The sequence below is a fragment of the Xiphophorus hellerii genome, chromosome 19 (genome assembly GCF_003331165.1).
Source record: "Xiphophorus hellerii strain 12219 chromosome 19, Xiphophorus_hellerii-4.1, whole genome shotgun sequence".
Classification (NCBI taxonomy): domain Eukaryota; kingdom Metazoa; phylum Chordata; class Actinopteri; order Cyprinodontiformes; family Poeciliidae; genus Xiphophorus; species Xiphophorus hellerii.
Window position 1 is genome coordinate 7,150,027 of NC_045690.1, and position 10,904 is coordinate 7,160,930.

The following is a 10,904-nucleotide window of genomic DNA, read 5'->3' on the forward strand; positions in this document are numbered from 1 at the left end:
TTGTAGATGTACAGACCTTAAATGTAGATTCCAGCTCTTCACACTGGCCACTGGGAATCTCTGAGCTTTGTTCGTCCACTCTGCACATAAATCATGAAGAATTAACTCACATTATCTGACCACAAAAAAAAAAGATCACAATATATAGTTCCATGAATTAATGGAACTAACTGTTCCAACTGTTACTGTTTTGAATTTTCAGAAGAAAATATAAGAACAGGTGATTAACTATCATAACACCATCAGTTGTACTAAAACTCTGAAAAGTTCAATCTTAATACTCTATCACATTGTTGACTATCCCACTTCTGTATCCTAATAACATTGGCAGATGCTCATCGCTGTGCCTGTGGTCAGAAATGCATTAGGAGTATACATCTTCCTATCCAGAAAGAAAGATTGTTTATAGACCCAAGATGACCTTCAGGTGCAATTGCATCAAGTTTCACAAGTTTGCATGTATCAATAGATTTGACAATGTCAGAGTTAACCTTCCTACAAAAATAAGAATTGACTGATGTAAGTTGATGCTTTGCTACAAAAATAACTTAATGTTCTTTATAATAGGTTTTTCATTAGTTATTGTTCAAACATAATCATCGATCACTCCTGATCATAGTGACTGTTGGATTGTGTTGCCCTAGAGAACTACAGGAACAATAAATGACTGAAAAGAATAGTTCTTTAGGGTCACAGATTACTTTATGAGGCCCAAGATCAACCAGATCAAAATGTAACACTTGACTTGCAGGATTCCAAAAAACCCTTCATTCTTTACACTTTTACTGTTTGTAGAAAATTAACACAAAACAACTTCAGAAGAACACAGAGAAGTCTTTTAAAAGAGTCAGCTCATGTAATAAACATACTAGCAGGAAATGACCCACTAAATCAGCGTACATCAAAAAATAAAAACAGCTCACATCTCATGTGGAGAAGGAACCTCTGAGCTAAAGTTAGGACTCCTGTCCTTGGAAACATCACTTCTGTAGGACAAACAGCTGGGATCCTGATGAATCCTGGTTAAAAAATAAGGTTGTCGGAATCAATTATATAAATGCCTAAGAACTTGAAAATAAAAGTCATTAAGTTAAGCTTGCATCCGAAAAAATCTAGCTATAAAATAACTTCATAATCATCACATTTTTTAATACATTTCTGTGACCTGGTTCATAACTAAGAGCGTTTTACTTCTTGTCGGATTCTCAATTTTGTTTTTTGTCATAAATATCAGTGACAGAGCCAGAATTTCCAGAAAATAGTAATCCCCTGTCCTTTAAGGTAAATATTCCAAAACATTGTGAACATTGTAAATCCTACATGTTATTTATTATATATAATGACGCTAAGTCAAATAATGCAGTTTAGAATATATCTCTGTATCAAAGATTTTTTTCTATTTCAATGAAATTGTTTATTTTCTTGTAAAATGTGTCTGTAAAAATGTTTAGGTAAAACTTTTAGAAACAACTCACCTCTTGGAAAGTGAGGATTAGTTGGATAAAAAGTCACATTGACTCACAGTCAGTAAAAATGTTTTTGCATGAATACTTAAATATGCTTCAAATATTTTACTGTTCACTTTATATCAGTTCAGATTAATTGTGTAGTGGCAATACCCTCTTAAGTATTCATACATTTCAGTCCAAATTATATTAAAATCAATAAAACTAATTCTAATACAACCCAATCATACAGTCACATCAGATGAAAGTGAGCTGAAGTTTTCATACAATGTAGTTAAATTCAATTGATCATTAAACATCAGTTAGTGATCTGTTAAAAGAAACTGGCTGATTGTATTGTGTTACACATCTTATGAGGAGACAGCGGACAGACAAACGCATTCAACTGTAAACTCATTAAAGATTTCAGAGACAAAATAAATATTAGCAAATAAGTTTTATGTAAGATGGTTTAAAAGCAGAATAATTGACAAATTGTCAAATGAATGTTTGCATCAATGGATTTGTCCATGTCAAAGTTATACTTCTGACAAAAATAAGAACTGACTAAGTTGATGCTTCTCTTCAATAGGAGCTTAATGTTCTTTATAATGGGTTTTTCCTCTCAGTTATTGTTCAATTATAATCATTGATCACTCCTGATCATAATGGTTGGTGGATTGTGTTACCCTGGATAACTATAGGAACAATAAATGACTGAAAAGAATAGTTCTTTAAGGTCACAGATTACTTTGAGGCCCAAGATAACCAGATCAGAAATGTAAAACCTGATGTTGCAGGATTTCTAAAAATGCTTCATTCTTTACACTTTTACTGTTTGTAGAAAGTTAACACAAAACAATTTCACATAAGAACACAGAGAAGTATTTTAAAAGAGTCAGCTCGTGATAAACATACTAGCAGGAAATGACAGACTAAATCAGCATACATCAAAAAATAAAGACAGCTCACCTCTCTGGTGGAGAAGGAACCTCTGATTTAAAGTTAGGACTCCTGTCCTTGGAAACATAGGACACACCGCTGGGATCCTGATGCATCCTGATAAAAAAATAAAGTTGTCGGAAAATGAAACAGGCTGATTGTATTGTGTTACACATCTTATGAGGAGACAGTGGACAGGCGATTGCATTGAACTGTTGACTCATTAAAGATTTCAGAGACAAAATAAATATTAGTATTTAAGTTTTATGTAACATTGTTAAAAAACAGAATAATTGTCAAATTGTTAGATAAAAGTGTTCTGAAAATGTCAAAAATTCATAAAAGCAATAAATCAATCAGCCCATATAGATACTGTACATGTTAATTAAATTTTACGCAGTCACAATCAGCTCACCTGTCTGAGGATGAAGTTTGTTCTGATTTGTCTTTGGACAAATCACTGCTGAATCCAGAGATGTCTCCCTTTGATGGGTTCAGTGATGATGTGGGGGAGTCATCACTGAGTTTAGGTTTTGACAGCTGATGAGTCCTGAATAAAAAACAAATGTTGAATGAGATTCTATAAACATGGGATATTCCATATTTCCAAATGTAGAATTTACAGATAAAACTGGTGCAGTAACCTGAATTTTGACTCAACAGAATATCTGACTCTAAAATATGCTTTACTGTAAAAAACAAAACAAAACAAAAAAAAACCCACATCTTGCCTGCATTCAAAAATAATTTCAGTATTTAAAGAGAGCTCTTTTGATTTCTGGTTTTGGTTCTGGTCTTTTGGGTCTCCAAGTTACTTCCTGTTAGACAACATTTTTCCACCTTTGTTTTCCTTACTGGATTAATAAATCTTTACCTTGTTAACTCAAACTAGAGACGTTGTTACCACTACTTTATTCTGGGCCATGTTGTGGTTCATTGAAACACATTAATGGTTTCAGACATGGAAATGAACATCACAGTCATCATCTAACTAAGCTAAACACATTTAAAAATAAAAATATATCATTTACAATTTTAATTCTAAAATTAGAACACTTCTGTGACCTGTTTGTTAAATAAAAATGTAAAAATGTGTTAAATACTGGGAATTTATTGTTTTGTCTTATTTCTTTATATGAACTCTGTATGAAATAAAAGCTGTGAGAAGCCAGAGATGATCATCTGACCTTTTGTCACTTTTCTCATCCATGCTGTTGAATTTTCATCCACATCAGCTCACAGTTTCCTTTTTAATCTGCAGGGGAAACACAAATCAGTCCACACGGCGGCTATGATCATTCTTTGGGTCAGATTTGCTGCAAAAAGTCAGTGTCAGCTGAATTAAGTCAGACAAGAGTTAGGTAGATGAGACTGCTGTACATCAAATATCAGTCCACTAGATGGCGCCATGGAGCTGCAGGCTGCATTGGCAAACTGTGATACCTACTCCACAATAACTCAGTTCAGCATCTGAAAGCTCTTTATCCATGTTCACAGTATCAAACTCAAAATTACTCATTAGATTTTGGATGACTTTATAACAGAAAATCTGACTAGAAATAAATTTTAGATTTCATAGAGCAAGAGGATAACACTGTCTAAAGTTTTGTTATGCAATGAATATAAAATACTCAGAATTAAATAAATTATACCTTCAGACTAAACATTGTTTCAAAGGTATCTGTTAGCTAGAATCCAGGAACACGAAACTCAATTATGGATCAACATCATGAGAAAATATGGCAGTAAAGTGTGTTTACCACCAAAGCATCATTCAGACACATTTGTCAGACCTTTACTTGATATAAACACTTTGTAAAACTTCATGAATAAATTCATCACAGCCTAAAATCTCTGTATTCAGATCCTGGTTATAAAAACACTTTTTGGTGCTTTGATCACAACTTGAGGCTTTTTGTGCATCATAATTCTTGTGGTTAGAGAGTTAGTGCCAACAAGGAAACATTTCAGTTGAAAACTTGTTCCTTCTTTCTGTAGCTGATGCGGTTCTGCAGCATTCTGTTCTCAACGGTTGTTTCCAAGACTCTGGTGTAGTTTATTACAGAGTCATTAACTAAAATGGTGTTCTATTTCTTGTATAAAGCTATCATTAACTTTCAGCATATGCAGTATATTTTTAAAAAAAGCATGTAATAGACCTCTAAAACATCTATTATATATTCCATCAAAGTATAACTTAAGTAGAATCAAACTAATTTCAACAGAGTCAAAAGGAAGTTTTTGTTTCTGAGTTTTATGGTGAAACCAAAGGTTGAGTTCAAGATATTAGAAACATTAATCAGTTTTAGAAGAAAAAAATACTCACGATTTGTTAAGTTATTCCATATTTAATAATCCTCTGCATTCCTCTTCAGAATAGAAAAAACAATACAATGTGTTAAAATAAAACGAAAGTGTTTTCTCCTTGAATCAGAAAACAGAATCAAACAAAAAGAGTTTGTTAAAGATAAAGTACAAACTAAAACCAAGCAAACTTACAGTTTGTACCAACAGTCTTGTGTTGGAGACGACGATGCTTTCCACTCCAGGTGTGAGGCAAACAGATTGTGACACGATGAGCTGCTACAGGAATTAGTTTATCACCAGTAAAGGAAGAAAACTGGGTAGGAGAAAAAGCAAAGGAAGTTGTTGAACAACATTCCTTAAGCTGTTTTTCTGATAGAAGTGCAATGCATTTACTGACTGTAAATGTTTGATTGATGGACTTTTGACTGACTCCAAATTCTGATAGCAACATTTGTTTGTGTCTGTTTTATGTTGGGGTGACTATTGTTTGTATGTTTTGTGTTACTGAACATTGTTTACTAGACTGAATTGATTGAGAAATTTAAGTTCCTAAAAAATTATTGCATGAGATGGTTTGAGATCTTAGGTTATTTTCGAGATGATAATTTGAATGAGGATTTGAATGAGTCTCCTGTTTTCTCCAAATTGTCGTGGAAAAATTATTATTTCCAAGCACTGTTCAGGTGAAATCACTCAATCAGGTTTATTCATATATTGTGCACAATACAGAGAGCTTGTAAGACAATCAGTAATGAATCAGGTCTGGATGAAAAGCTCTCAGCTGAGCAGTGACAATTTTTTTTGTGTTCCTGACTGTTACCCACACATTCCTTTGACAAAATTACCATGAAGTGATGTTGGGACATTTCTTCATGCATGTAAAAATGAAACTGATTGGATCGTTTCACTTGCTGACCCAAATGTAATGTTTTCTGAACAAATTTCAGCATTCAAAAAGTTGTATCATTGTACAGTGCACTGTCTGAAAAACTGTGGAATTGATTCCTACTGCAGATCCACATTTTGAAGCATGCTTTTTTATCTCAAACAGATCTGTCTCCATTACCAAAAGCGCTATCTAAAGTTCCTGATGATTTTTGGGCTAAAAAAAAAAAAAAAGAAATATCGTGTAGGTCAAATTAAATAAATAATAAATTTAATTTAATTAGTTTTAATTAGTTGGTTTGGTAAGCTGGTTGGTTTGCTTTTGGATTTGAAGGAAAATTATGGACTTTTACCTGTTTGTGTCAAGGATTTTGATGTTTTAATGCTTTAACTAACCCTGATTTCATGCTGCATGTTTATGGCTCTGCATCGTGTGATCCTGTTACTGTTTTTATTATGTTACTTATTGCCAACTCTGTGACTAAATGACTTTTTTTTAACTATTTGAGGATGGACTTCATTGAACTGACCCCTGCTAAGGAAAATACATTTTTGCTTTTTATTGTTGGCGTGTTTAGCAAATAGGTGGAAGCTCTCAAGGACAGGTCCTTCCTTCCACTTCTGTCTGTGATGATGTAATGTTGTCTTACTGTCAAAACCTGTCGAATACGCTTTCTCAAGTTTTCAGATGGTGAAATACGCATTGCCACCTCCTGTCGAGAGTACCTGTTTGTGGTACCGCTATGCTAAGTATATTGCTCAAAACAGGTCAAATTGCTATGTTTTTTTTGTTTTTTGTCTTTAAGTGGTGTTAATCATTGATATTTTCAGGCTAGTATCCTAGCTTAGATATCCTATACTGCGTTGCAATTCACAGAAATGTCTATGTTTCACAAAAACAAATGCCTATCCTTTCTGCATGTTCTAAATACTCATTTTATATTTTGATTTTATTTTTCATTTGATCTGGAAATGTGTTATTTTTTTTTCTTTTTAAGTTTAGTTGGAGTGGAGTATTTTATTGTTAAGAATTGTTGTTGTGACATTGGTTTTAAATTGCTCAAAAAGAAATATATGCAGTTCAATACAAATAGTTTTTCTAGCTACGTATAGGGGATATATTCTATCCAGCTTGAATTTTTTTTTTGACACTGATTTTTTTGTTTGTTTGCTTTTCTTTTTAAATGTTTTTTTATTGTTAATTTTTTTCTCCTCCTTAATTAGCTTTTGTATTACATTGTTATTTTTATTTTTATTGTTTCTTGGTTTTTAATGTCTTCAATCATTGGCAAGATACCTCCACACTTTTCCTGGACAGAACATATAGAGGACCGCCTCCCTGGCAAGGAGGGGTTGCAGGATAACATTTCCTACCAAACACAGTGATATTATTGCAGGGTAGAGTAGAGAACTACCGGTAGGTTTTTCGTATCTTGCTATATGTTTCTTTTGTTACATCATCCGGGATAGTGTTGTGTTATGTCTTATGACTGAGGAGGGAAATGTGTGTTGATTAATATTCAATATCTTCATATTTATTTATAATCAAAAGGGGGGAAATGTGATGGAAATATTACATTAAGATCACATCTGCTAGTCATGTTATACGAATGATTGTGAACTCTCACCAAAAGAACTATTTGGGTTACATATAGAAGGTTGGAAGTTGTTTTCTACAGCTGCATCAGAAACAGAGTGTCTCACCCCTTTGTTGTTAATTCTTTATCTTTGGTATAAAACTCATGTGTTGTTTCTGCCTGACAGAGCTTTTCATCCAGACCTGCTTCATTACTGATTGTCCTACAAGCTCTCTGTATTGTGCACAATATATGAATAAACCTGATTGAGTAATTTCACCTGAACAGTGCTTGGAAATAATATTTTTTCTACGACAGGCCTTTTGAAAAACAACATTGTCTTCTTCATGAAGTGGGCAGTGGCAATGATTTCCCAATGTTCTTTGTTAAAAATGCTCTAAATCTGTCAGATTTCAGGATTATTGCTTCTGTATAGTCTTCTACATACCAATTTACAGATAGATTTTAATCCATTGTGAAGGGGAAGGTCTTGGCAGTGTTGCACAAAAGTTTCTCCACTTCTCCATGGTATTCTTCACTATTAATTGAGACAATTGTATAGTGTATAGATCACAATAAAGGTGGTAAAGTTTCGAAATTGATTCTTTTTGGTCTCTGTGACGGCCATGCTCATACCTTTCATACACTTTAATTTAAAACTCAGCTCAATGAACAAAACACTTTCCAGTGTGATGCACTTCCACTTATTTCTACGAGAGGTCAGGCTCAGACTGTCAGACTGATGTCGGGACAGACCTTTTTGGTGTCTGGTATTTCGAATGTCCATGCACCAAATATTCACAAGGAAACATTTTCTGTTTATGTTAGATAACAGGAAGAAAGCAGACAGCTAGTAAGTTGTTTCAAGAACATCAAGTGTAGTGAAAGAATGCCAGTTCAAGTAAATGAAGAGACTGCTGTACTTCAACTATCAGTCTACTAGATGGAGTCATGGAGCTGCAGCCTGTATGGTCAAACTATAATACCTACTCCACAGTAACAGTTCAACATCAAGAAGAAAAAATCATCCATATTCAAAGTTTCAAACTCAAATTTACTCATTAGATTGAAGTGATTGAAACTTTAGAACAAAAAAAATTCAGTTTTGTCTTCAGGTCAGACTAAATGTTGTTTCAAATGTATCTGCCACCCAAAATCCAGGAACATTAAACTAATTAATGGCTCAACATCACCAGAAAATACAACAGTATATGATCACCTACAGAGTCAGTTTTTACCACTAAAGCATCATCCAGACACATTTGTCAGACATTTACTTTCTATTAGACACTTTGTAAAACTTCATAAAAAATTCATTCAACAAACTCTGTATTCAGATCCTGGTTATAAAATCACTTTCTGGTGCTTTGATCACAACTTGAGGCTCTTTGTGCATCATAATTCTTGTAGTTAGAGAGTTAGTGCCAACAAGGAAACATTTCAGTTGAAAACCTGTTCTTCCTGTTCTGTAGTTGATGCGGTTCTGCAGCATTCTGTTCTCAACGGATGTTTCCAGGACTCTGTTTTCATTGTTTATCTCAGAGTCATTAACTAAAATGATGTTCTATTTTTATATAAAACTATCATTAACTTTCAGCATATCCAGTATATTTTTAAGAAACCATTTAATAGACCTCTAAAACATCTATTTTATGCTCCACTAAGTAGAATCAAACCCATTTCAACAGAGTCAACAGGAAGTTTTTGTTTCTGAATTGTATGGTGAAACAAAGTTCAAGATATTAGAAACATTAATCAGTTTCATGAAGAAAAAATATACCCACAATTATTTTAGTCAGTCTATATTCTAATAATCCTCTGCATTCCTTTTCAGAATACAAAAAAACAATACAATGTGTTAAAATAAAACGAAAGTGTTTTCTCCTTGAATCAGAAAACAATCAAACAAAAATGAGTTTGTTAAAGATAAAGTACAAACTAAAACCAAGCAAACTTACAGTTTGTACCAACAGTCTTGTGTTGGAGACGACGATACTTTCCACTCCAGGTGTGAAGCAAACAGATTGTGACACGATGAGCTGCTACAGGAATTTGTTTGTCACCAGTGAAGGACGAAAACTGGGTAGGAGGAAAAGCTAAGAAAGTTGTTGAACAACATTCCCTAAGTTGTTTTTCTGATGGAAAACACCAGAAAAAACATTAGGCCTTTTGAAATACAACATTGTCTTCTTCATAAAGTGGGCAATGACATTGATTTCCCAACGTTCTTTTGAAAAATGCTCTAAATCTCTTAGATTTCAGGGATATTGTTTGTACATAATCCTTTACACACCAATTTATAGATTTTAATGCATGGTGGAGGGAAAGGTCTTGGCAGTGTTGCACAAACGTTTCTCCACTTCTTCATGGTATTCTTCGCTGTTCCATGGCAAATCTGAAGCTTTGGAAATTGTATTATTCTCCTGTCTGATACTACTTTACAGTGAGATCTGTGTGATAGAAGCTCTCGGTGTACCAAGGTTTTGCCGTAAGATGTGACTAAGAAAATGTCAGAAATTGCTTTCTAAAACAACTAGGCTTTGTTTGGTGTTCATAAAAAGTATCTTAAATGATGGAAGATGTGTAATGTCTCCTTTAAGACATGAGTTTGAATGTGCCAGTTAATTCCAAAGCCACATTCACAGTTAGGAAAAAATATACTTATTCTTCTGCACTAATTAAAACCTTTAAATATCTTTTAAAAAATGATGTACCGGTAGTTGTACGGTTTTTAGATAATAAAGGTGGAAAAAGTTCAACATTGATTTATCTTAATGTCTGTGACGGCCACTCTCATACCTTTCATGCACTTTCATTTAAGACTCAACTCAATAAATTAAACACTTTGCAATGCGCTTCCACTGATTTCCACTAGAGGACAGCCTCAGACTTTGTCAGGCTGATGTCTGAACAGACCTTTATTGTGTCCACATCATGGACACATCATTTCTCATTTCTATGTACCAACTATTGACAAAGAAACATTTTCCATTTATTTTAGATAACAGAAAGAAAGCAAACAGTAAGTACGTCGTTTCAAGAACATCAAGTGTAGTGAAAGAGTCGCCATTTTAAGCAGATGAAGGTTTATCATTACACTATAGAGATCAGATGTTCTGTCAGATGGACCATCAAGCAAAAACCAAGCTGAGTTATTTCCTTTATAGCCTCACAGTAGCTATGCTTCATCTGAGTAACCTCTGAATTACTGCTAAGCAGTAACTTTTTCTGTGTAAAACTCTACAACACTACAAAGATTCAACAAACATCTTCATTAGGGAACCATCTGATAAAGATGAGGGCTGATGAAGGTCAACAGCAGCAGGACTTTCAGCTTTGTGGTCACATTCCTGAATCTCCCACTCAGTCTGATCAGTAAACTCTGGGTCGGGTCAGAACTTTGAAGAGCTGGACCTGTGGTGTGAGATCAGGTGTTCTCTGCAACCTGTGTGCTGACTAATAAAACCTCAGAAATGACAGAAGGTGACGTTAAATTTTATATGTAACATTTTATGAGCAGCTAAAGGAGCTTAAGGCCACATGTTGAACTGAAATATAATGTGCTGCATATATTCATTATTAAAATGCTGTTTTATTTGATTTATGTTGAGTTGTTCTGATTAAATTGAGGTCACAGATGGACCAGGTAGTCCAAGAAGTGGTTCTGAACCTCAGGTTTTGTTTATACCTTATAGTTTTGAAGCGTGCTGGACCAGAAACAGATTTTATCTCTACTTTAATTTGCTTT

General features: G+C 34.0%; 1 protein-coding gene across 22 annotated transcripts in view; it reads right to left on the minus strand.

The window, feature by feature from the left end:
* Positions 1 to 9,235, minus strand: part of LOC116709505 (NLR family CARD domain-containing protein 3-like) — a 28,508-nt gene extending 19,273 nt beyond the window's left edge. For 4 of the 22 annotated variants that reach the window (XR_004336889.1, XR_004336891.1, XR_004336885.1 and 1 more), the window contains exons 1-2: positions 9,115 to 9,235; positions 4,887 to 5,007 (exon numbers count right to left, since the gene is read on the minus strand). Coding sequence is in view for 10 of the 22 variants with exons in the window: in XM_032548089.1 (XP_032403980.1) it covers positions 17 to 80; positions 924 to 1,019; positions 2,418 to 2,504; positions 2,803 to 2,937; positions 3,575 to 3,597 (405 nt within the window). In the remaining 12 variants the exon portion in view is untranslated. Of the gene's footprint in view, positions 1 to 16; positions 81 to 923; positions 1,020 to 2,417; positions 2,505 to 2,802; positions 2,938 to 3,574; positions 3,643 to 4,713; positions 4,757 to 4,886; positions 5,008 to 9,114 lie in introns of all 22 variants that reach the window. The other 18 variants (XR_004336892.1, XR_004336896.1, XM_032548089.1 and 15 more) reach the window with 17 other exon arrangements.
* Between the last annotated feature and the right edge of the window lie 1,669 nt (positions 9,236 to 10,904).